Below are 24,028 nucleotides of genomic sequence, written 5' to 3'. Positions count from 1 at the left end.
ACTGAATGGACTTCTAGAGGACCACTGTTAAGCAGAAACTGAAGGTTTCTGCTGCACAGATGTCTTGTCCACTTACTCTCGAGGCATTAATAAATGTCTACAAAAACTGACCTTGCAATTCTGCAAAACAGGACATGTGTACATCAAGCCTAATTTCCCTTCAGGTGTAAAATATGATCTGTGTTTCTAAAAATGAGGTAACAAAGCATACTTCAGTGATACATGCTTGTGTATTCAAACAGGCTTTTGGACACTTGGAAGATGTTGCAAAACTTAAGGAGAGAAAGGTGGTTGGCTACAAATGCAAATTTTGCGTGGAAGTCCATCCAACACTTCGAGCCATCTGTAATCACCTCCGCAAGCATGTCCAGTATGGGAATGTCTCTTCTGTGTCAGCTACAGTAAAGGTAGGAATTTTAAAAAGGTGATTGTAAAGTGGCTGCAACTTATTGCATTGTTTAAAATAAAACACTCATTGAAAACCTATGGAGGGCTCTTGTGAAGCTGAATGGGTTTTGAACTGGGTATTCCAGTTCAGCATGATGTTTTAATCTAATGCTAAGTTTCTGAAGTGCATTTGGTTTATTTTAAGATGTTTTAACTTTTTTCCACTCTCGATCCAGGGGCACGAAGACTATTTAATTCTCATTTCTTCTCAGCCACAAAGGAGTTGATGTCGTTGATGACCGAAAGACTTGGGTTATGAGCAGAAGGCTTTCTCTCGGCTCTTCTGGGCTACTTTTCTGCTTAGTTAAACTCTAAAAGAGCTGCTTGCTTTCTTCTTTTCTTTTTTCTATTTTTTTTTTTTTTTCAAGAAGAGGAAGTGTGCACATGCAAATGTGTGAAGCTGCTTGTGGTACACCTTTCCACATGAAATTTGCACACTGGCTCCAAACAAAACATTCAATTGCCAGCTGAGCAGGTGGTCCCATTCAGGTGATTAGGTGTAAATGTGTTGTTCCTTTCTTCCTGTGAAAGGGGGTGCCTTCTAGGGCATCTCAAAGGATAGGCCATGCTCCACAGATTTCCAAGATATTGGCAGGGGTAGTGAAAGTGCGACAAGGCTGTGGGAACTCGCTGTGTATTCCTCCTGGTCCTGCAGTGAGCTCTTGGCAAAGATGCCTGCTGCCTGACTAAGAGTGCTTCTTTCGTGACACTGGCTGCTGTGAGAAAGCCGAGTCCTTCACAGCCTAACTCTTGCTACCTGAGAGAGCTTTCATTGCTCTACGACTGACCTTGCTTTACCTTGCTGGGTACTGCTGACACATTCAGATGCTTCCCTCCTAACAGACCATTTCCTCTTCTCCTTGCTTCTCAAGTGAAGTTTATGTAGGGCCAATGCTTGCTTTTGAGTAAATAGAAGTTTTCAAGCAGGGAACAAAAGCTGAAATCCATGGCCAGAAGAATATGATGGAAATGCTCTTAAAGGTTATTAAAGTTGCTGCAAAAGTGGACGCTCTGATTAGAAAAGGGAAAGGAAAGGAAAGGAAAGTTAGGAAAGGAAAGTTAGGAAAGGGAATAAAAAAACCACTTTTTCTGTTTGCTTTTTATTCTTAAAGAGCATTCTAGGGTCCTAGATTACTGGTCTCTTTCTTGTGAATTTGTTGTTGATGGACAAGTCTAGTGTAGACTAGACTACTGATTTAGTCTGCAGAGTAGGTACACTGTAAGATAGAGCAAAATAAACTGACATGAACTTGCTCTATACCTTACTAATGTTTATCTGATCAAGTTTAGAAGATTCATATCAAGGCTATTGAAACTTTATTTAGTTTCATGTCTTTTGCATTATCTGACATAAATTTGATCAAGGAGTGGGATTCTTTTTTTACATGTGCATGTATGTACATAATAGATATGATTAGGTTTTTCCCTCCCAAGAGTGGGGCCTTTTTCCAGAAAGACATTGCTGTAGAAGTTGTGTAGGGATATATTTAGAAAGATAATGCAGTGGGAAACCTAGGCATTATAATGAACACATGGGAAAGGCTGAGGGGCAGAAGGGAGAGACAATTGATGGCTTTGGGGGGGTATGTGTTTTTTAGCAGGAAGCTGAAGATTCTTCAAACACAACTTTGATGGAGGGTTGTGAGGGAACCAAAGACCCTGGCATTGTGGAATTTACAGAAGCTGAATCTGGAGCATCCTTGGAAGATGAAACCAGGCCTGGGGGCTACCACTGCAGCCAGTGTGACCGGGTTTTGATGTCTATGCAGGGTCTGCGATCTCACGAGAGGAGTCACTTGGCTTTGGCCATGTTTACCCGGGAAGACAAGTACAGCTGCCAGTATTGCTCCTTTGTCTCTGCTTTCAGGCACAAGTAAGTTGTGGCTTTTATTTTTGTTTTCAAAGGAAGCACAGACTAGCACTACTGTTTTGTAGGTTGACATTGAAGAAGAGCGCACTCAGCTTGATATTGAGCAATGCTTTCCTTGGCATTTAGGTATTTTCCATACTGCAAAATCTTTGGCTGTTATGAGTGGCTATTCGTAAAAGCTCACATCTTTATATCTTCTTGAATTTATTCAAGCCCCTTTTTTTGCATATACGGGAAAAGCATGCAGGCAAGAGAATAAGACTTCTTTCAGTAGGCAAACAGTGAAGCCCACCATTTACGCAACCATGTCAAATGCATGAGAGTTAAGAAGCCAAAAAGAGAAAAGTATTTTCCTTGTTAATCTTTCATATATAAGGGAATACTGCTACATATAACTACCTTGTTTATAATTACTACAACTCTTTGATGATTGAGTTTTCATTTCTATTGTTAAATAACTGTCATAAACTTACCTTAAAATTAGATTTTTTTTCTTTTCTTAATTATGGTATGCAATTTCAGTCTACAAATATTTCAGGTTCATACCAGTGTGGGATACTAGTGACTCCCTCAGCCTGTTTCCATGTCTGATGTAGCATGTGAAAAATACATAGTCATCATTAATAGCCACATTTCTTATGATTTCTTTCTCTAAGGTTGACTTTGCCTTAAGCTGGATAGTTTTAAAAAATATTTTAACTATAATCATATGTATATGGCATGCCCCCAGAAAATGGGACTTGAGGGATATTTTCCCTTGACATCTTTGACTTACAGGTACATGTTTTCGCTAATTTCTGGGGCATGAGCTGCTTATTTACCACTTCAACAAAAGAGAGATCCAGCTGTTCATTTGATGTAGGCATTCATAGCACTGTCAATAGTGCTCTTAAATTTTGTGAAGATGTCACTGTTTTGCAATTACATGCATGTGGGAGAGAAAGCGTGATAAAAAGTATTTTTAAACTTGGTATGTTAAAAAGCAAGATTTCTGCTAGTGTCACAGTGTTGCAAAAGGATGCCACAGTTTGGTCTGCCTTGTTGAAGAGGTCCATGAGATTTAGTAGCCAACAGCAAGAAAAGGACTGGGGGATGCATGGGTACTACTGGGCATATCCCACCCTGCTTTGGCAAGGCTGACAGTAGGGGTGCCCCTACCTAATATAATTTACACATCCTGCTGTTTGGCTAGTAAACTGGTTTGCTTCCAAAATCAGATTTGTGTTGAGTTTCGTCTCTAGTCACTCTGTTTCCTGCCTAGGAAGTGGATAAAATCGTGCCCTGCAAGTAGAAGAACGGGTAAGTTAGAAAGTGGTGGATGGCAGGGAAGAACTTTACAGGTATCACCTAACTTGATAATAGGTGTTGTTGCTGTTGTTGAAGTTGTCTGCTTTATCTTTTATTTTTGTTTTTGATGCAATTACTCTCTTGGGAGATGAAGTCTGTGAAAGAAATCAAACCAAATGTTTAAACAGCCCACTGTTCTCCCAAATCTGACCAAAACTTAAAAACCTGCCTTTGGAAGAATTTTGCTGGCGAAGTATGGTGAATATAGTTTAAATTATTACTGTGTAGAATAACTGAAGGTATATATTTATAATAGCTTGATATGTGTTATATACATCTTTGGCAGTCTGCTTTAACTGTTAAGTAAGCTCATTCCCTGTCAGCTGTTTAAAACAAGTTTGATTCTATGAAAACACCGCAAGTGTTCGATGTCTTACTTATTTAGGAGACTTTTTTTCCCATTTCTCTGTAAAAGCTGTACATTTTACCTTGCCACAAACTTCATCCTGGATTTCTGTTAAATTGCATTTGTATGAAGTGGCCCTGAGAGGAGACATAAATTTATTTTTTCGCTGTCATCAGATCTTTGAATACACAGACTTCAGTGTTAGCTCTCGTAAACAGGGATTTTCTGGCTCAAGCTGTTGTCAGTGTGGGACTAAAGATCCCGTGACAACCTTGTGTAGTGTGAGAGGGCTGGAACAACCGCCACTTGATCTATGTGTTGATATTCAGTAAAAAAAGAACAAGATTATTTAGGAAAAATAAAAGGAAATAAGCCTGAAATACACCTAGAATTAGGATGGCAGTTGGGGGCTAGCTTTTGCAAATTGCCACTTCTCCAGTGTGCTGTATCTGCCCTGTAGTTTTTCCATCACCATGCATAAAATGAGTCAAACTAAGATTAAATCACAAAGGATGAATGTGTCCAAAGAAGAGGCTGTACTGGAAATGTTTACAACCTGGGCTGAAACTACCTGCCTGCCACCTGGAGACTGTGGATTCATGACTGTCAGTCACAGCATAGGAATGGCAGAGCTCTGCAGGACTCACTTAGATAGAAGGAATTTGATCTTTTATTAGAACATGTGGAAAAACATCCTTTTTTGCCTTCCAAACTTTACTGAGCTGTTACAAAAAACTGTAGAGAGAGAGCAGGTTCTGATAGCCTCCCCAGTATTCAGGCTGTCGGTAGCTTCCAGTTTCACTGAAGAAAGTAGAGGCTGGTCTTTGCCACCCCTTCTTCTCTTGTTGAGCTTCACGCAGGATCTCCCACACTGTTACTTCTGAAACTACTGCCTTTTAATCCTGTAACTCATCAACTGCAGCCTGCTGGCATCCTCCCCAGAGCAGGATCTCTAATCTGCTTTTGCTGCTGTAACGAAAAGAAGGCTTCCTTAGTAAAGCTGGTCAAAAATTCCTCCCCCCCCCCCGCTCCTTCATCAACAGGACAAAAGGAGGCATATTTTCACAAAAATGTTTGCCAGGAGAAAAATTCTGCAATGATAATTTTACTGCTCTTGTCTGTTTCTTGTTTCTTCAACTGGTCCTTTAAGTCTGGATCAGGTACAATTTAATTTATACTAACCTTGCCCTATAAGTTTATTTAAGTGGCTTGCTTTCTGCATAACAGAATTGGTGTCAGCTCTGCTCCCTTTCTTCAGATTAGATTCTACTTTATTCTGTAAGCAGACCTATTGAATTTTAAGAGAGAATATAAGAAAGGATAGTTGAGCCTGGTCTGCCGCTTATTTAATTTATTATTGCTGTTAGGTGTTTTGCTTTGCATTTGAAGGAATAGTTGAAATGATTTACTTTTTTGTGTTTCCCTTTTCTGTCTTTCTCTTTTCAAGTCTGGATCGTCATATGCAGACCCATCATGGACACCATAAGCCATTCCGTTGCAAACTCTGCCCGTTCAAGTCCTCTTATAATAGCCGCCTGAAAACCCATATACTCAAGGCTCATGCGGGTAAGTTTTCTCTCTCAGTTTTGCAGTGCAGCAGCTGAAATGGCCCGTGTATTCTTGTTGCTGATCAGAGATGCTGGTTTGAATCACGTGTTTTGTCACCAAATTTGGGTAAGATTTTCAAAGGCAAGCCAGGATTGGCCAGCCTACGCACCTGTTGGAATCAGTGGGAGTTTAGATAATGTTTTTAGAAGGACAAGAATTTAAAACAGTAATGAGTACTTCAAGAACTTCTTCTTTTTCTTCTGTTTGCTTTTATCTGAACATTTTTTATTGTTACTATTTTTTTTGCTTGTTTCCAAGAGAATATAATCAGTACGCTTATAATACCATTGGTGTCTTAATGGATTGGTAGTGAGCTTTGCTCTGCTATGTTTGTATTTATGTTTGTGCTTCAGGTGATTCTGGGAAAAGGATTATGGATTGCACCTTGGTTCTGGTAGAATCTGATGCTGGCTTTCATGTTAAAATCAAACACTGCAAACTTTGGGAGTCGGGTCTGTGCGCAGTAGACTGAGAATGGCATGATTCTGTTATCATACGTGGAAATTTGTCTTGCAAATCGCAGTATTACAGTATGGAATCCATACAAGCAAGGAAGCAGACATGCTTCTGATGAACAGGAACTGGGAAGGTCATGTGTCATATAGGCTAGGTCACCTCAAAGTATTGCACCTTTAATTATTAAAAATGCGAGACTCAGAATTTCCTCATCTTTATTCCTTGGCCCTAGACTCTTGGCACCGTCACGCATCATGCATTGAAAGGTATCAGAAGATTGGAGTCAGAAACCACTGGCTCCGTTGGCTACAGTTGCAGCTTTGTGGTTAAAGGACAAATCACTCAAACCACAGTCCAAACATGCACTCTGATGCAAATAACAGAGTATTGACCAATCTAAAAAACTTCAAACTAGCCCAGCTGTTAAAACGTGCAAGTAGAAACTCCAGGAACAGATGACAAAAGGGCAGAAGTATGTTTCTTCCGTTATTATTTGTTTACACTATGTCATATACTCAGGTTGGGGTGGAGGAGGAAGATGGGAAAATGGGGAGAAAAGGCAGGGGGAATTTATAGCTGTCTGCTGATTTAAAAAAAAAAAAGGTAATAGTCACCATTGATCCAAGGGCACTTTTCATCTACAAAAATGTGGGAGGGATTGATGATTGCATGTACTTCATTACCTGTATTGATTTCATATTTCACAGAGCTCGTGGCAGGACCCTTTTCTGTACTTTGATGTGTATTGTGGATTAGCTTAACTTTTTCCAACTTCCTGTGGTATGGGACCATGGCATTCTGTCCCTTCTAGGAAATCCAACTGTATGCAGCAGTTGCAGCTTACAGAGTCCCATATTCTGTACAGAGGTGACATGGTTCTTTATCTTTGCCAACCATAAAGTGTTTTCTTTATGCTATTGTACAGTTGGGGTACTTTGTTTTACCTTGTTTGAACCTGCCAGATTTTTAGAGCCAAAGTTAGCATGCAATGAATACTTCCTTCACATTCCTCTTCATGTAAGTCATTGATTTATTTATCACGAATTCATGCTCTTGAATTTGATTAGTGGACACTCCTTGAAGGACCATGTTTTGCATCATACAAGAACACAATTTCATGGTTGCCTAGATAGTGCTTGCACAATGACTTGTGTAATAGGTTTTCCAAAGGCTTATGATCTGTCTCTGCCTCAGTCCATTTCTGCCAAACAAATACTCGCATCACAGAAAAATTGCTTGTATGTTTTTCAGTCAGAGCTTTGCTTTGTTGTGTTTTGAGTCAATCCTTCAGAAATACATACTACTGAATAAACATGTTATGAAGTCTTTTCCCCAGACTCCCCAGTTTTCAATAACACAGTGGTTCTCTGAACTTCTTTTTTGTTACCCTTTTTTGTCTCTTGTCAGTCATCTCATCATCAGTTTATTTAGAAATGGAAATTTCAATCCCCCTGAATTTTTCTGAAGTCTCGTGGAAATCTTTGAAATTCAGTAAAATCCTGAGTCCTGAAATCTTTTACTCAGTCAGCCTCTCCCCTTATTTTCTGGGGATGGGTCAAAATTCAGTGGACTATAAAATGCATTCTTGCCTAACAGCTGGTAGCAGTCAGTGTTTCTGGCATTTGTTTTTCATCCAGTGTGTGCCATCTCCTTTGGCATGGAGCAGAACAATTTACAGCGTCTCTAAATGGGCTGTCTGTTGTTTTCATCTGAACTTCTTCACCTGTTCTTTTTTTTTTTTTTTTTGCTTATATTTTTTGAGGGGCTTTTGTTAGCATTTTCTAGTGTCCTTGCTTCATTAGTCATGACACCGGATGCGCTGCATGCACAAATGGATGATTGTAAGACAGAATATTGTGCCTTCTCAGTTTCTGTGTAAACTGGAACATAATGCTTTGAGTACATATTGGGTGTTGAGACCCACCCCATAAATTTTTAGATTTATTTATTTGTACATATATTAATATAATCATTTTAAGACATGCAAAACTAGCAGTCAAAAAAGTGCAGAAAACTTCTGCTAAGCCGAACTGTAGCCTTTCCTCTGCAGTCAAACACATCCTTTCATGCTAATGTCCACCTGCACTGTTACAGCTGAATAGTGGGTATATTTATTAGTTTTGTCTAGACTGCTTAATATGTAATAGTCCTCTATTTGCTTTAATGTCTTATGGTGCTTTTAAGTTAACAGTTGGTACCCACTGTTGTCCTGGAATCTCTTACACTGGCAAACCATGAAGGTCTATATCTGTATCTCACTGGTATCTTATACGTTGGAGTTTCTTTTGTCCTTGTATTATCCTGTTCCATTGAGCAACTTGTTGTATGTGCTATACAACAAATGTTTTCTTTCTATTTGTGAAAAGGTTATATATAACTGATATAATGGTGAAGAATACCATTTGAAAAAACACGTGGGACAGCTTCTTGTTTCCCCATTTCAGACTCTTTAAGTGATCTGTTCGTTTTCAGATATACCAAAGGAGGCTTTTTAAGAGTTTGCATTTTGTCCCCATGATTAGCAAAGTTTTTCTGGAAGAGAGGTGTGTGAGCTATTTTTATGTAGGATGGTTGCTGATGTTCTCAGGTGTGCTTACTCTGACTTGCCGCAATACATGTGTTTTCATGTTTGAGAACCTTGTTTACTAAATTTGTTGTAAGATGGAAAACATGTTCTGCTTAGTTCATTACTAGAACTCTTGTTCTTCTGTTAATATCCATGAATATTTCACTCATATTATTTTTGGCACTTTATGTACAAATCATATGTGGCCAGTGTTACTCTTGTACGTGGAAGTGGCATTTCCGAAACAATAACTTGGCACCTGTGTAATACCACATTGTTTCTGTTGGGACAGTTTCACTTTGTGTTCCAGTTGCCTCCATGCTTAATGCAAAACAAATCTTGTCTCAGGATTTGTTTCCCCTTGTTTACTGTCTCTATGACTTGGAATGTATTCAAAATTAAATTCACTACTGTTCATTACTTCTGTTTTTTCACTTCCTTTAGTGCTTTTTCATAACATACTTTCACATAGTCTTACAGATATGCACTGTTCTCGGTATTGCCGTGTTCACTTCTCATAGTAAACCAACCTTGATTTGGTTGCTGGTTTTATGAAGATTACTCCTGCCTAATGGCAGGTTTTTCATGAGGAAAATGCAACCTTCCCCAAATGTAAATGTTCTTCCCCCCCTGCTTTTTTTTTTCCGGATGGACCTTTGTTAGTAGTGTTCTTCTTTCTTCATTAATAATAATGCTGGATGTGCTGCATGCAGAAACAGATGACATCACCCTCTCAAGGTTCTGTGCTCCCAAAGAAATGTGGAAGTGCTTTAGTTAAGTGACTCCATTTTCATCCTAGAGTCTGTTTTCTTCTCATACCGTGCAACACAGGCGTGCTAAGAGTCTGGTCTCTGTTTTTTGGCATCAGTCACTTTACAAGGATCTGCAGTTGTCAGAAAGCGATATTTTGGTCCAAAGCTGCTGTCTGTACCCACAGACTCCAGACTGCTCCAACAAGGAGACGCACATAGCTTGTTCTCTTTGGGATCAGTCTTTCGCTGAAGAGTCCATGGGAATTTTACTGCCAAGTTCAGTAAGAGAAGTATGGGGGCCCCATTTTGTTTCTTTTGTGAGCTGATGACTTGCCTGTATTTCGCTCACCCAGGTGAACATGCCTACAAATGTTCCTCCTGCTCATTTTCCACCATGACAATCAGCCAGCTGAAAGAGCACTCCTTGAAAGTGCATGGGAAAGCACTGACACTACCAAGACCCCGCATTGTCAACCTTGCAGCCTCACACGCCCACCACACCTCCAAGAACCACACTCCTGCTGAAGAAGTGGAGGACTCTAATGGTAAGAGGTGCCTCAGAGCAAGAATTTAATTGTCTAAGGTGCCACTTAATATTTTTATTACAAAAAAAATTACAGCAGGCAGCTTGCCCAAAAAGCAGCTTCATTTGATCATAAAGGAAAAACAGAAGTTGCATCAAAAACAAGAGTAAACGTGGTGTTATAGGAAGTGACCTGCTTCAGATCCTCCCCAGTTCATTCTACACTAATTTGTCCTGTCACTAGTTGACTTTGGAATATGTCAATGCTGGCTTTACTTCTTAGCAGAGATTTAGATTGTAGGAAATTTTCAAAGGCAGAGCTTTTATCGATAGCAAGTGGGAAGGGGATCATCTAATTCCATCCATGCTCCTGAAAAACACCACTTTATCTTGTTAGTAGAGCACTTCAGTGAAACCACATGATTAAGTTTAAAATGTGAACCTGTAATGATAGTAAAAGTAATTATTATTCTTGTCCTTGGTACAGAGGACACCAAAAGTACCTTCAGATATCAAGCTGCATCTGCAAGAAGGAGAATCTGAGAACCATTTTCTTTTCCATGCTTTCTTTGAAAGCTGTTAATCCCCTTGTGCTGAAGTATGAAGAAGATATTTGGAAAGCAGCAGAGGAAGGGACACTGTTAACAGAGAAAATGCAGACTCACAGAAGATGTGTTGCGTGGTATCACAGCACATGTTAACGCTTTTTAAGTGGTAGCTTATGAGGCATGTTTTGGGTGCCACTTCCTGCAATTAAGAAAAGAGCTAGTCTTTGGGAAAAAAAAATCTTAATTCCTGGATGAGTTCCATTGATATGGGAGGAGAATGTAGGTGACTATAAATAAAAGGTTCAGAACTGCAGATGTTCAAGGAAGTGGGATAGATGGAGGAGAGAGAAGAGGGGAAAAAAATAATACTTTTTTCCAGAAGTTTGAGGAGTTCTTAGGGCTTTTTTGTTATTGCTGTTTTACTTGGGTTATTGGTGAAGTAAGGATGGGAGGAATATATTATCAGTAATCATTTTGCAGCATTTTTGGTCTCCCCTTCTTTCCTTTTTCACCAAAAAAAAAGTGTGCAGTGAGAAAGAATTAAAGGTAAGAAATAAGTTCAGAAATGGCAGAAAGGAATTTAAAGAAAAAAGTAATCAGCATAGAAATACTTTATTGATGATAAAGGGAGATGTTAATAATATTTTTGTGGTTCAGCAAGTCACTTCCGGGGTCAAAATCAGAATCTTATCAAAAGATTTTGACAAGCTGTTCTTGGACTATTTTTTGTCAAAAGGTTGTCTGGAACAGTGCAATGAAGACTTACTAACTGAACTTTAATTTTTTCAAAAGCTAGCTTACATTATTCCAACAAGCAGAGTACATCTTGTGGTGTATTTTGCTGCTTTTTTATTGCTTTTTAAAAATAATGTTCCATTACTAAGAACTGGAGAATGATTTTTCAGTGGCTGTCCTAGTCTTTCCTGTGTGTTAGCAATCTTTTGGTAGCAATGGTGTGTTGAGAGATGCAGAAGGACAATATTTGAATTTGGGGAGGATAGTTCATTTACTCCTTTTTTTGTATTGCAGACTGAAACCAAGGCAGAGTTTGTCCCAATTAGCTTGATCATCTTTAAACAGAGTTACTGGTTAAGTCACTTTGACAATAATAGAAGGCACCCACTGGGGAGCTAGTCAGACAAGTATAGGTGTTTTAATAATCATCTTAACATTTTCAGCATTGCTTGAGGAAGGAATAACCTGGTTTTAGTCATTTTTTTACATTAGGGCTTTGGTGGCAGATCAAGTTAATGATGGCTGTTCCTGTAACATCATTTATTTCTTGTTTTTAGAAGGGAATAAGTCAATGTGTCTGTGGTTATAGGCCTGCAAGTTCCGTGTGATATGTAGGACTAGATAAAAGACAGGTCCCAATAAAGGGAAATGCAGGTCTGTGTGACAAGCACTGTTATGTCCAGCTAGACTCAGTATCAGGTGGGGCTAACATGTTGCAGTGTAGTTGGATTTTGCCTCTGTTAGTGTGTAATAAATAACCTGCAATGCGGGCTGTGACCAAGTTATTTCACTGGGGATGCAAAATTGCATTAAGGCTGGGGTGAAAGACAGACAAAAGGTTGCCTTGCATGTTACAAAGTTGTTTTGTAGGTTGGTAGGTATGCAGCAGGCTAGTATAATTGAAATGATTGCAGAAAGGATCTGTTCTTGTCTGTGGATGAATGCTGTGGTTGGAATGGGAAATAGAGCAGGATGACATGGGGACATTTCAGGAGCTAGCAGAATTCATCTTGCCAATTGTTGAGCCCAGTAAAAATGGAGAAGAGGCAAAAGGATACTGAATTGTAAAAGCAGTATCTTTTCTATTCAGTACATGTCTGAATAGAACTGTTCTGGGACAACAGCCTGGTGGAACTTCTGCTAATGCTTTTTTTTCCTGCAGAAATTTTCCCTGAGAGTCCTTTCTTGGAAAATTTCTTTTGTTCTTGTAGATTGATCCATTCATTAAAAGATGCAAATATATTAAAATTTCTGTGACTTACCTCTTTTAGTTCTGTGCTGGTAGCAGTCAGGATGTTTTGGGTGCTTGGTATACTTTTCATGGAAGTGAAGTTAAAGTGGAGTAGGTGCTGAACGTTTTAGGTAGGCCCATCCCTGGTAACTACATCACTTGGTGCTTGCATGCTTCTCTCACGGCAGCAGTTTAAGAAGATGATTGTGTTAGTGAGTCAGAGAAGGTTTCCTTACAAAGACATGAGTGGAAGATGCTGCTTTTTGTATCCTACCTCTCTTTGCATGTTAGGTGATATTTTGATATGTAAGCAATCTGTTTTCATTGTATCCTAATCTAACTACAAGTAAAGCACTAAGGTTTTTTTGGGGGGTGGTGTGATGATGTTTTATTTTGGGGGTGTTTTTCTTATAAACAGTCACAAAAAACCAGCAAATGTTGATCACCAGTGCATTTTCTCATTTTTCATAGCATAGGGGCACTGAATCGTTTGTGGTATGCAACTCTTGTTGAAATTATAAGATTGCCATTGTGATAAAATGTTCTTTTGCGCTCCTGATAGTTTACAGGTATTTTTCCTCTTGCAAGAAAGAAATGATCATATTTGACTATTTATTTGCATTTGTGTGGTTGGCTTTTTGTTTGTTTGGATTTACTTACTTATTTGCCCTTTACACTGAAATGTGGCTTAACACTTTTTGAGAGTGTTTTTACACAGTGAAAATTCAGTGTAACTTGAAATATTACAAACTGCTAGGAGGATTGGGTGAATTCCCTAACAAGATCTGTTTCCAGGTTCTTTCACAGTCTTTGTGAGAATCAGAATTACATTCATGTTAATCTCTGCTCAGAAGGGTTGTCTGGATTTATTGATGATACTGTCATCCTATGGGGCAGTATGTGTCACACGCAAGGGTTTCCAGTGTTGCACTGTGCAGGGTCAGCCCTGTTCCTGTTCACTTGAGTGCAAGGCAATGGAATCCCACAATCTGCATTAGAAGACTGCCATCTCTTTCAGTAAGGAAGAGTTGGAAGCAAGGCAGAGACACAAAAATTGTGTGACTGAACACTAGAAAACAGGAACAGTATCAACAGGTGTTATCTGCAAAGTGATCATCAGCTAAGGAGGAAGCACATGGGACACATGGTAACAGACGCTCTTGTGTAAGCGCTGGTGTTAGGCGTGTTTGCTTGTATTCAAGGGCTGTGGAGGTGGTGGACTGCCTTCCTCTTAAACCAGAGAAATCCACGAGTGCAACCTATTGTCGTAAAGCCCATAAACAGAATGACTCAATAGATTGATAAGTGGTTTCGTGTTATGACTTCACCCTCAGCAAAAACTTCATGGGAGCATGTAAAATACTTCCCCTAAATTGCCCTGGCTAATACTACTGCTTTTTTGAGTAGCTCTTTATTTTATGAAAATAACCCCTTTGGCCTAACTGCTTTGTACAGCAAAGTACTACTCTTTATGGCATATTTTGAACCTCATAAATTTGTTTGTATCATGACTGTGTGCAGTAATTAAAAATAATAGTTTTTTAATTTTACCAATTAAGAATATTAAATTGTCAAAACAGTAAAGTGCAAGTGATAAACTAGACAGATATGGATGTGGCATCTAATGTCTTCTCGGTCATGCTGCTATTGTACGAGATCATTCTTTTTTAGTGGTAAGCAGTTTTTGAAATGTAGAAAGCAGCACACTTTGTGCATGCCCTTGAAGCTCAGTAATCATGCTTTTCAATGTTACACAAAACAAACAGGAGCTATCTTTAATACCAGCACACATCACAAAACACATGCAGGGTCAGAACTAGAAGATGTTTTATTTTCCGAGTACATGGTATGTCAACTTCTTCATTAAATTTAATTATTTGCAGCAGGAAATGCATTGAAAACTGATGAGTGAAACACCCAGTGCCCTGTTCCAGCTTTTTCTGAACTTTAGCCTTTGCCAGTGGAAAAGAACTTTTGCCTCATCTAGAGACTGAAATATAAATACATCTGCCTGCTTTGCCAGAGCTAGGCTGGGTACAAAACTGCTTGACTAGAGACTGTTGTTTAAGAGCTGTAAATACCTTCCCATTTCTGTACACTTTTTCAAAGTGGATAATGCATAATCAGAATGTGTGTCTTCTATGCCGCTTGACAGATTAAATCCTGAGGGGTGCAGAGGGCCTTTAGCAGGTTTGCTAGAGCAATTTCATGTACTGCCAGAATGAGAGGAGAGCAGTGGGAAGCAAGGAGCCTTTTCGACAAAATTGCCTCGGCTGGTGCCAGTGAGGTGGGATTGTTGGTGATCTACTCAGTCCTTCAGCCACACATCTCCCTCTTCCTTCCACCTTTCATAAGAGACGCAAGCTTTCCATATGCTCAGACATAGTACCCCGATTATTATTATTTTTTTAATCCATACCATAGTTTGTCGTTAACTTATTTATTTCTACTCTTGTGCACTGTTTCTCTTGTTAAGGGATATTTTTCTAACCTTCCGATCAGGGCAGAAAGTTCCTAAGACTGTCGCTCTTTGCCTTTGGTGCTGTTTCTCTCTGGTTGCTACTGTGTCTTAGTGTTTTATGGCTGCTGCTGTTTGGGGAAGACCACAATGGTCAGCGTCCTCACAACCTGGAAACCTTGTATTGGAGCAAGAAGAGCCTTTTCTTTGTATTTAGTTTGGGGGTTTGGCCTGGGTGTGTGTGTGTGTGCTGTTGGACCCCACTCTTTTGCCATTTGAGACCCTTTTATTTGACTGACTGACTGGGAAGGCAGAGAGCCAGTAGTGACTGTAAGGCAAACTCAGGCAAAGCTTTGGTATCTAAGTGCTTTAATTGCAAGGTGAGTTGGAAGGGTAGCATCCATGCTCGGGATGCAAGATGGTGATCTCCATACTGCAGAAAAGAAGGTGCCTCTGCTTTTGTAGTTACAGTCAGTCTGCAAAGAGCTCTCTACTTGTTCTGCCTGCTTTTGTGCCTTGTAGGAGTGATGCTGCATGCATGTTCTCACTCTGAAGTATCAGATTAACCCTTCTTCCTTGCAGGCTGCTATTTTTTTCCCCAGCCGTCGTCTTCTTTCTCTTAACACAGAGAAAGTTTTTGCTTTCCCCTCAGACTTTGCCTATCTTTTCTTCCCAAAGGAGCTGCCAGTGGCCACACTGCCTGCCAGTGCTTGTTAAAACTCTCAAGTACTTGTTGGTGTGTCTCACTTCTTGTGGTCAGCGTTAAACTAATTATCAGATGTTGGATCAGATGGGAACTTCTCTTCTGCATCAGATTGGCAGGGACTGGCGGAACAAGTGCAGGGCTTGTTCACCTCCAAGTTTACTGAATAAAATCCTCACTGTTTCAAGGACCTAGGGCACTGGAGATGACCTTGTTCTCTTCCACTGGTGTATAGTTGTTTGGCTTTTGGCCTTTTCCTACAGCATGTTGAGGACAGTTTTGTGGCTAGTGGAGCAAAGGGAGATGTTTATTCAGTTATTGGCTGTGCTCAGGAGGGTGTCAACTTGTTGTTCATTGTGCTGTTTTCTGGTCCTGAGCTTTTTGTGCTTGAACTGAATGGGTAAAGGCAAATTTGAGATTCAACAGGATGGAGACAGCTGGGAGAAGGTTGCTGCCAGTCTTTGTATGTATTTGGCCAGCCTGCTGCAATGGGATTGATGTGATTCTGAAAGACTTGCCTAGGGTAGAGAGAAGACGGAAGAAGTTGTTTGGGTGGATCAAGTAATAAATGAAGGAAGAAACATCTTCTGTTTTCCTTACAAGCAGACAGAAATGACCTGATTACACCTACGGGGGAAAGAGAGAAGCATATCTAGACTCCTGTTGGGTTTTTTTCCTGAAGTTTTTGCTTTCTTTTGACTCTGATTTTTATGTTCAGGATAGAGGACGAAGTGGGAGGTGATACTTTCTTAGCTGTCATGTACTACTGCTGTCCCTGGAATTTGCGATCACTCTGTACAAAGGGTGCTATTGCTGTGAAGGGGTACATGGTATGACTTGACCAATGCTGTGCAACAGAGCATTTCTACAGGCTATCATTCCCACATGTTATTAGCCTTCGTGTGTAAACTAACCGATATTGTCCCTGTCCTCTGAGACTCCAGTTGCTTTCTATTGATCAAAAATCTTCTAGAGGGATTTGGTGCTTGATGGAAAGGTAAAACTCCTTTGCTCATTTTACGTCTGTTAAAAGGGACATGTCACAGTCATAGTTGATGGCCCAAAGTCTGATGTTTAAGTAGCTGGTTATTTATGTTTTATTTATTTTTTAATTTATTTTATTTTATTTATTTATTTATTAAGATATATTGTTACTACATCTGGTACCAGTGTTTGAAAGTACTGCCCAAAGTGTCACTCAGAGCTGGTGATAGAGATGAGGCCTTTCTGTTGGCAATAATAATAATGTCAAGGTGTATGCTGGAGGTCTCCAGAATAAATTACAAGTTCCTGAGCTCTGTGATTAGAATGGATCCTCAGTACCCATATATTGTCACTGTAATTTTAGTGCCAGTTTTAAAGCAGAATGCAAATAGTACTTGATAAAGCTGGGTTTCTTTTTCCTCCTCATTTCAAGCTTAGAGGCAAGTGATCATTTAGGTGACAGCAGCATGTGTGTTTATGGCTATGTGTTTGTATTAATACAAATACTTGAAGGGCCAGAGCAATAGAGAAGGAAATGAGGCATGCTTCTGGCAATGAATTGCCCTTAAAAATGAGAAGGAAAACATGGATCATAATAGCATGAGGATGGTTTGGTTACCAGTGCCAAAAAAAAAATTTCTCAGTAGATTACTGTCTGAGTGAAGAAACAGTCAAAATCTTAGGAAATCTTAGCAAATTCGGAAAAAAACCTGTTACCAGTAAGTCCTTTTGGCAGATTGGTTAAATCAGCATCTTGCTAAACCTGTTTCCACATCTGTTTGTGTTCCTCTCTTCTGTAAGCGTGCTTCCGTTTATAAGGTTTGAGTTTAGCTCAACAGTGGAATGGGTAGATGACTTTTTATTTTATGCATTTTATGGAAATAGGTAACCGTGTGGAGATCCCAATTTTGACATGTAGCAGAAGTCTTGGTTTTGAGTGCCATCCTGCATTGAGACAATGGAAATTTATTCCTTAAATAACAAATGATAAGAATATAGGTTTAAAACATGACCAACAGTTTGAACTGTTCACCCAGTGTAAGCCAGTGGCAGCAGATTCTCAGCCTGCAACGTTCTTCTAACAGAAGACGGATAAACAGAGGTGAATAAACAGAGGTGAAATAACACAAATGCCAGAGGAAGGGAAACATGATGCACTCCCTATGCATCATCTCTGTGTTGTAAGCGAAAACATGTTAGCAATGTAAAGGTTCTTTAGTAGGCATCAGTATTTAGGTAGAAGAGTAAGTTCATATTCTGTTTTTAAATATGCAATGAATAAAATTTCCTTGTACTGTATGGTTCCCTAAGCTTCTTCATGAATGTTCTGTTGCATCCCTCTGAATCTTAGTCTCTTCTACCTTCCCCTCCCTTTAGCTTAATGTACTGCCAGAACATTTCACCCTCCTACGTAGTCTTCCTTCCAGGTCAGTGCTGCATGGCATAAAGTGAACAAACGTGTGTAGTCTTGACAATCTTTGTATGACATTCTGCTTTGCCACCTTCCCACTTTTCAAGCTGTTGCCATTCATGACTATATGCCATCCTACCACTCAGTGAGCTGATAATTTTGAGTCCCACTGAATTTCAGAAGGCATTATGTTCCTAAATCTCATAGGTTTCACTTTTAGCCTTTTATTATGCCTTTAAAAATAACAACAACCACTACTGTTGTTGTTTGTTGTTGTTGTTGTTATTGCTGTTGTTGTTGTTGTTGTTGTTGTTGTTATTATTATTATTATTTCAGTCCTCCATGCTTTTGGCCATACATTTTGTGTTTGTTGGTATTTTTTGGTATATTATTGCATCTTGATTTGGTTTCACAAATATATTTCTATCTGGAGGAAGACATTTGTCTGCTGTTTTTCTTAATTCCTTGGAATTTCTTTGTCATTATTCATAGAAGTCTTCTCTTTATGTGAATTAATTCAGAGAAAGTTAAATAGCCTTCCAAATATTTTCTTTTTGTCACTTTAGGACTTTATCTCACAGATCCGTAATGTCCTAGGCCAGTATTGTTACTACATTCCCTTTTTTCCTCACAAATTGTTTTTAAGCATTCTCTGTTATTTATGCATTCTCTTTGTTCTTTTCTTATCTTAGGAGCCAAACATCCCTTTCCCCAGTTTAACTTGCCATACAAATGCTGAACTCTTTTTGACTTTGGTTGATGTTTCTATGTGGATTTACCAGGAAAGTGTGGTGTCTTCATTTTTATCTCCCACTGTCTGCTGGTCATCGAGCTATTCAGTTATTAGTAGTTTGCAAATGCAATAAGCTTGCTTTGCAGAGTACTCAAACAGCTGCTTTTCCTGAACAGTATTTCTCCCTCCATCCCTATCCCTCATTGTGCAGGCATGCAAATACTTGTATTAGATATGTGTAGTTCACCCTAAAAGGATGAACCAATGGTTTGATTTCTTTCCTTTAATAGGTACATTGCCCTCTGGTTTCTTAGCTGCTGCTCAGTGTCTCTTACTTAGACATGTCCAGGTGTTTTTCTGGTGTGGTGTTGTTTGGTTTAGGTGTATTGTTTTAGTGTGTTTTGCTGTTGCATATGTGTTTATTGATAGCTCTGAATATACATACAAATAATAATAATAAAAAAATCTGAGTAAATTTATGTATCTGAATCCGAATTGCTAGTTTGTTTTTTTTTTTCTGAAAAGATCTCAAGTTTTTCTGCTTTTAGGTGTCTGAAACATGTTATATGCTGCAGAGGATCCATGAAAACATAGATTTTCCTTTTGCATTTGTGGTGGATTTTCACTGTATATTTTTCCCTAGTGTATGATCCCAGGTTATACAGGTGTGTATCAGGCTGCATTTTCTGCATTGCATTGCATTGCATTGCATTGCATTGCATTGCATTGCATTGCATTGCATTGCGTCGCATTGGAGACTCTGAATGCTCTTTTGGATGAGGTAGTAACTTTCAGTATTGTGGATGACTCATTGTTCCAGTCTTCGTGGCTGTACTCTGAATATGGCAACATCACTTACCAGGCATTTAAGTGGTTTAGGCGCTCTGGAAATGCTGTCCTCCTTCACCCTGTCCAGAGGCACTATGAAACTCATTTATGTATTATTACCAGTGCACAGTAGTAATTTAGATATGGCTGCATAGATGGGGCACCACGTGGACAGTCATTTCTACTGCTTTCCTTTCAGTTAGCCATTTCAGCATTTGGGTATAAGAATGCTGTTGTATACTGAGGATAGATTCTGTGGCCTTTTAGATCCATAGGTGCTGGCAGGGATTACTTGCTAACCTTGCTATTCCTCCTGTGCAGGTAGTCTGTAGGTAGATGTGTTATATGAAATCTCAGAATTGAAATTTGCAGCATTGCTTTCTTCCACTTTTGGCTACATCAGTTACTGTTAACTTTTGCCTCTTGGCATGACTGTAGATGTCACTCCTTTTATGTCAGATTATCCCATGCTATTACCTTGCTTTTGGGGTTGCATGGTGAATTACTTCCATTCATTTTGCGTAAAATTACTTTTAAAAATGGATCTTGGTGGTCTTGGTGCAGGCTTTTTTTGTTTGTTTGATTGTTTTAAATCAGTCATGGATAAGTATTCTTTTTGCTTTCCTTGCATTGCATGTATGAACATCCTTTATTTTCTTGTGTTGCCTCGAAGCTGTTCAAAGAAAAAAAATCCATTTTTTTCCTTAACATGTAATTGGTACTTCCTAGTGTTTCATTTTTCTTCATTTTCTTCCCTTCCTTGTTTTCTCTTTGCCTTCATGTTTTACATTACTTAATACAAATTCTCTTAATTCTTCCCTTTGCTTTTTTTAATGTCTTCCATCTGCTTTCTGACTTTGATGTAGGCTTCTAAGGCCATTTTACTTTTTTCAGACATGGATGGCTAGACCCTCTTCCTGCTCCAGGCCAAGGTTGTTAGCACCTCCTGGAGTGCTCCCAACCCTTTGTGCATGGTGTGCAGGAAGAAGAATGAGGTGGAACTTCCATTGTGTACAGCCATGACTCAGTTCTTGGTCAGTTCTCAGGGAAAAACTTTGCTCTCTTCCTCCTTCATTATCCACTCTTAGATCCGGGCATGCTATTGTTGCAGCAACACCGCCAAAAGGTGTCTAGCAGTTTGGGGCACAGCAGATCGAGGCTTGTGTAAATGCTAACACTCTTAAAATACTTGGTCAACATCTTAAGCCAGCCCAGCACTGAAGTACATGCAGAGTAGAACACAAGCCCCCTCTTCCAGCAGATATAGAGGAGGTGCCCGTGCAGAAGTGCTCTGCCAGTTTAAGGCAGTGCTGTTGCTCCTTGACTGTGGATTTGCCTTCTTAGTCCTTCTGTCAGGTACTGCTTTTGAAAAATAAATAAAAAGATCCAAAACCTCAACCCCATCATCTGTTTCTTATTTGCTGGCAGTTCATTTTGTGCTGTGTGCTAAAATGCATGTTTGGAAGCAAAGTCAAGTCAGTTGCTATCTTCCTACTGCCTTCACTGGTTTGGGAGCAGGTATGAAAAAGTGTGGTTAACTGAAGTCGGTGGAAAACCTCCCATGCCATTAGTAGTCTTTGGACTCTGTCCGAAGTGTTCCTGCTGGAGCTGGGTTGCACCTGCGTGAGAGGATAGCTGTCTGGCAAGCTGATTCTGAGAAACCAACAGAAGCCCTATACACATGTGTTAATCCTGGGTGTTTTTCTTCAGGAAGTGCTAAATCTTGCACACCAGAAGGATTGCAAAATAATGAAAGCATTTGGCAAGGGAAAGGGGAAGAATACACAGGCAGAACGAGGGACATACATGCTACCATTGTTTTAATGTAAGAGTCTGTATAAGCTCCTCAGATGGCTATTTTTTTGTAAATAGCATAATTATATTAATTGTAATGGAGCAATATACTAAAGATTGTGAGGTGGCCAGCATGAATCCTGGTTGAAAGAAAGTAAGAATTCAAATATTTTGCCTATTGCTTATGCCAAAGAAAGCCACTTTGTGTACTTCTTTTTTTTTCCTACGGCAAAGGACATATAGCTGTCTACTTTTGCAGTTTTCATACACCAGATTCCACAGAAGTATGTAAATATCCAATTGAAAGTTTGAAAGATGGTATAATAAACACATGATGATACGGGAAGTAAAAACTTCTGAAGTATAGTAGGTCTTCCTAACAACAACAAAACTTCCTTGTTCTGAAAATAATTTTTAAAACTGTAACTTTCTCAGCAGTGGATATCACTGAGGCTTTGGCTAGGCACCTTGATGATGTGATGGAAATTTTTGATCCCTTCTTCATGAGGAAGGGAACAGTAAGCTACAAACTAGACTTTAATCAGCACCTTACAAGTAATTTGACTAGTACACATACAAAGAACTGTCTCCAGTGCTACAAGCTTTTTTTAGGCTATCATATCCTTGTCAGGATATCTAACTGTGTTTTGAGCTTTTAGAAGCGTTGAACCCGGTCGCCCAGACACCAGGCTGCAACTCAGCAAATCTGCTCTGAACCATAGAATCGTAGAGTAGTTTGAGTTGGAAGGGACCTTTTAAGGTCATCTAGTCCATCCTCCCTGCAAGGAGGATCTTCAACTAGATCAGGTTGCTCAGAAGCCCATCCAGCCTGACCTTGAATGTTTCCAGGGATGGGGCATCTACCACCTCTCTGGGCAACCTGTGCCAGTGTTTCACCACCCTCATTGGGAAAAATTTCTTCCTTTATCTAGTCTAAATCTACCCTTTCTTAGTTTAAAACCATAATCCCTTGTCGTATTGCAGCAGGCCCTGCTAAAAGGTCTGTCCCCATCTTTCTTAGAAGCCCCCTTTAAGTACCGCAAGTCTGCCGTCAGGCCTTCCTGGAGCCTTCTCTCCTCCAGGCTCAACAACCCCAGCTCTCTCAGCCTGTCGTTAGAGGAGAGGTGTTCCATACCTCTGATCTTTTTTGTGGCCCTCCAACAGGTCGATGTCTTTCCTGTGCTGAGGGCTCCACAACTGGATGCAGGACTCCAGGTGGGGTCTCAGCAAAGCGGAGTAGAAGGGCAGAATCACCTCCTTTGACCTGCTGGCCACACTGCTTTGGATGCAGCACAGGATACGGTTGGCCTTCTGGGCTGCAAGCACACATTTCTGGCTCATGTCCAGCTTTTCATCCATCAGTACCCCCAAGTCCTCAGCAGGGCTGCTCTCAATCCTTTCATCCCCCAGCCTGTATTGATACTGGGGGTTGCCCTGACCCAGGTGCAGGACCCCGCACTTGGCCTTATTGAACATCATGAGGTTCACATGGGCCCATCCCTTGAGCTTGTCCAGGTCCATCTGGATGGCATCCCATCCTTCAGGCGTGTCAACCGCCCCACTCAGCTTGGTGTTCTCTGCAAACTTGCTGAGGGTGCACAGCCATGCATTCTTTTGGACCTCAAGGTCCTGTTCCAAAAGAGAGCAAGTGCATGGTTTCTGCCTTTCAAGGAGAAGAGACTTCTGCAAGGGTTTGCAGCTCCTCAGTCTTGTCCTGTGCCAAAGTAAAGGAAGTGAGGAGCCTATTTCAAACACAAGAAAAAGAAAGCCTTGACATTTGAACGGGTGGAGCTCACTGTGAGCCCTCATGGTGAGCAAACCTGCTGCAGAAGTGGTGGAAACAAGGGATGATAAATGCTGCATTGTAATCCAGCCTCAGTTCATGAAGCTTGGATAGGGAAAAAAATGTATTTAATTCATTTTAGTGGAATCTTTCATGTCTCTGCCTTTGTCTTTTCTGTACACCTGGTGATGAAGCCAGGGGAGCCCAGAGACATTTATCTCCTGCTTCTGTTTTGTTTGTGTGTTTGGTTTTTTAGGTTGTTGTTAGTTTGGTTTTTATTTCTCGGGCATATATAACCCCTTTCTGTGGTAGTCAGAAAAGAAAGCGAGCATTTTACTCTTTTGAAGGCAGGTGGAGAAGTCCCTATGCTGAGTGCTGTATAGGCCTGTTTGCCTTTTGTTTCTCCGTACTAATTGGTTAGAATGGATGGTGTTAAGTTCCCACAAGTATGTCTGTTACATAATTCCTACATATCCAGCCTTGGGGAATTAAGCTTTGGAAAGTGAAGTACCCATCAAAGCAGGAGGTGGCTGGTACAGTTTGTATCCCAACTTCTTTTTTTTTTTTCCCCTTCTTGCTTTTTTTTCCTTCTTCCAGAAAGCTTAAGAAAAGAGCCTTTGTCTTCTTCCCTGAAAAGTTACTGAAATTCATCTGTGCTTTATTCATCTGCTTTCATTTGTGCCATTCATGGGCAGCTGTGGGTTATACAGGATAAAATAGATGAATTCCTAACCTCCACATTCAAGCAATGTGTTGGTAAAGGTTCAACACCACCCTTCCCCCCACCTTTTTGGGGTGTTCCAACTAAAGTATTATAGCTTTCAGTTTCAGAGACATCTCTGGACTGTGTTTCTCTACATGCTGTTAAAATGGTATGATAGAGTTCTGCTGGGTTGTAGAAGGGA

At 40.0% G+C, this 24,028-nt stretch overlaps 1 protein-coding gene across 1 annotated transcript in view; it reads left to right on the top strand.

The window, feature by feature from the left end:
* Positions 1-24,028, top strand: part of ZNF462 (zinc finger protein 462) — a gene marked incomplete at both ends in the record, with an annotated part of 48,816 nt that overhangs the window by 6,956 nt on the left and 17,832 nt on the right. Inside the window, 4 exons of the mRNA XM_082013219.1 lie at positions 243-407; positions 2,217-2,320; positions 5,458-5,576; positions 9,746-9,937. Of these exons, the coding sequence (XP_081869345.1) occupies positions 243-407; positions 2,217-2,320; positions 5,458-5,576; positions 9,746-9,937 (580 nt within the window). The remainder of the gene's footprint in view (positions 1-242; positions 408-2,216; positions 2,321-5,457; positions 5,577-9,745; positions 9,938-24,028) is intronic.

This window comes from Phaethon aethereus (genome assembly GCF_964289735.1).
Source record: "Phaethon aethereus genome assembly, chromosome: Z".
In the NCBI taxonomy this organism is placed as follows: Eukaryota; Metazoa; Chordata; class Aves; order Phaethontiformes; family Phaethontidae; genus Phaethon; species Phaethon aethereus.
The sequence above is the reverse complement of the archived record's forward strand: the minus strand, read 5'-3'. Positions and strand labels throughout refer to the sequence as shown.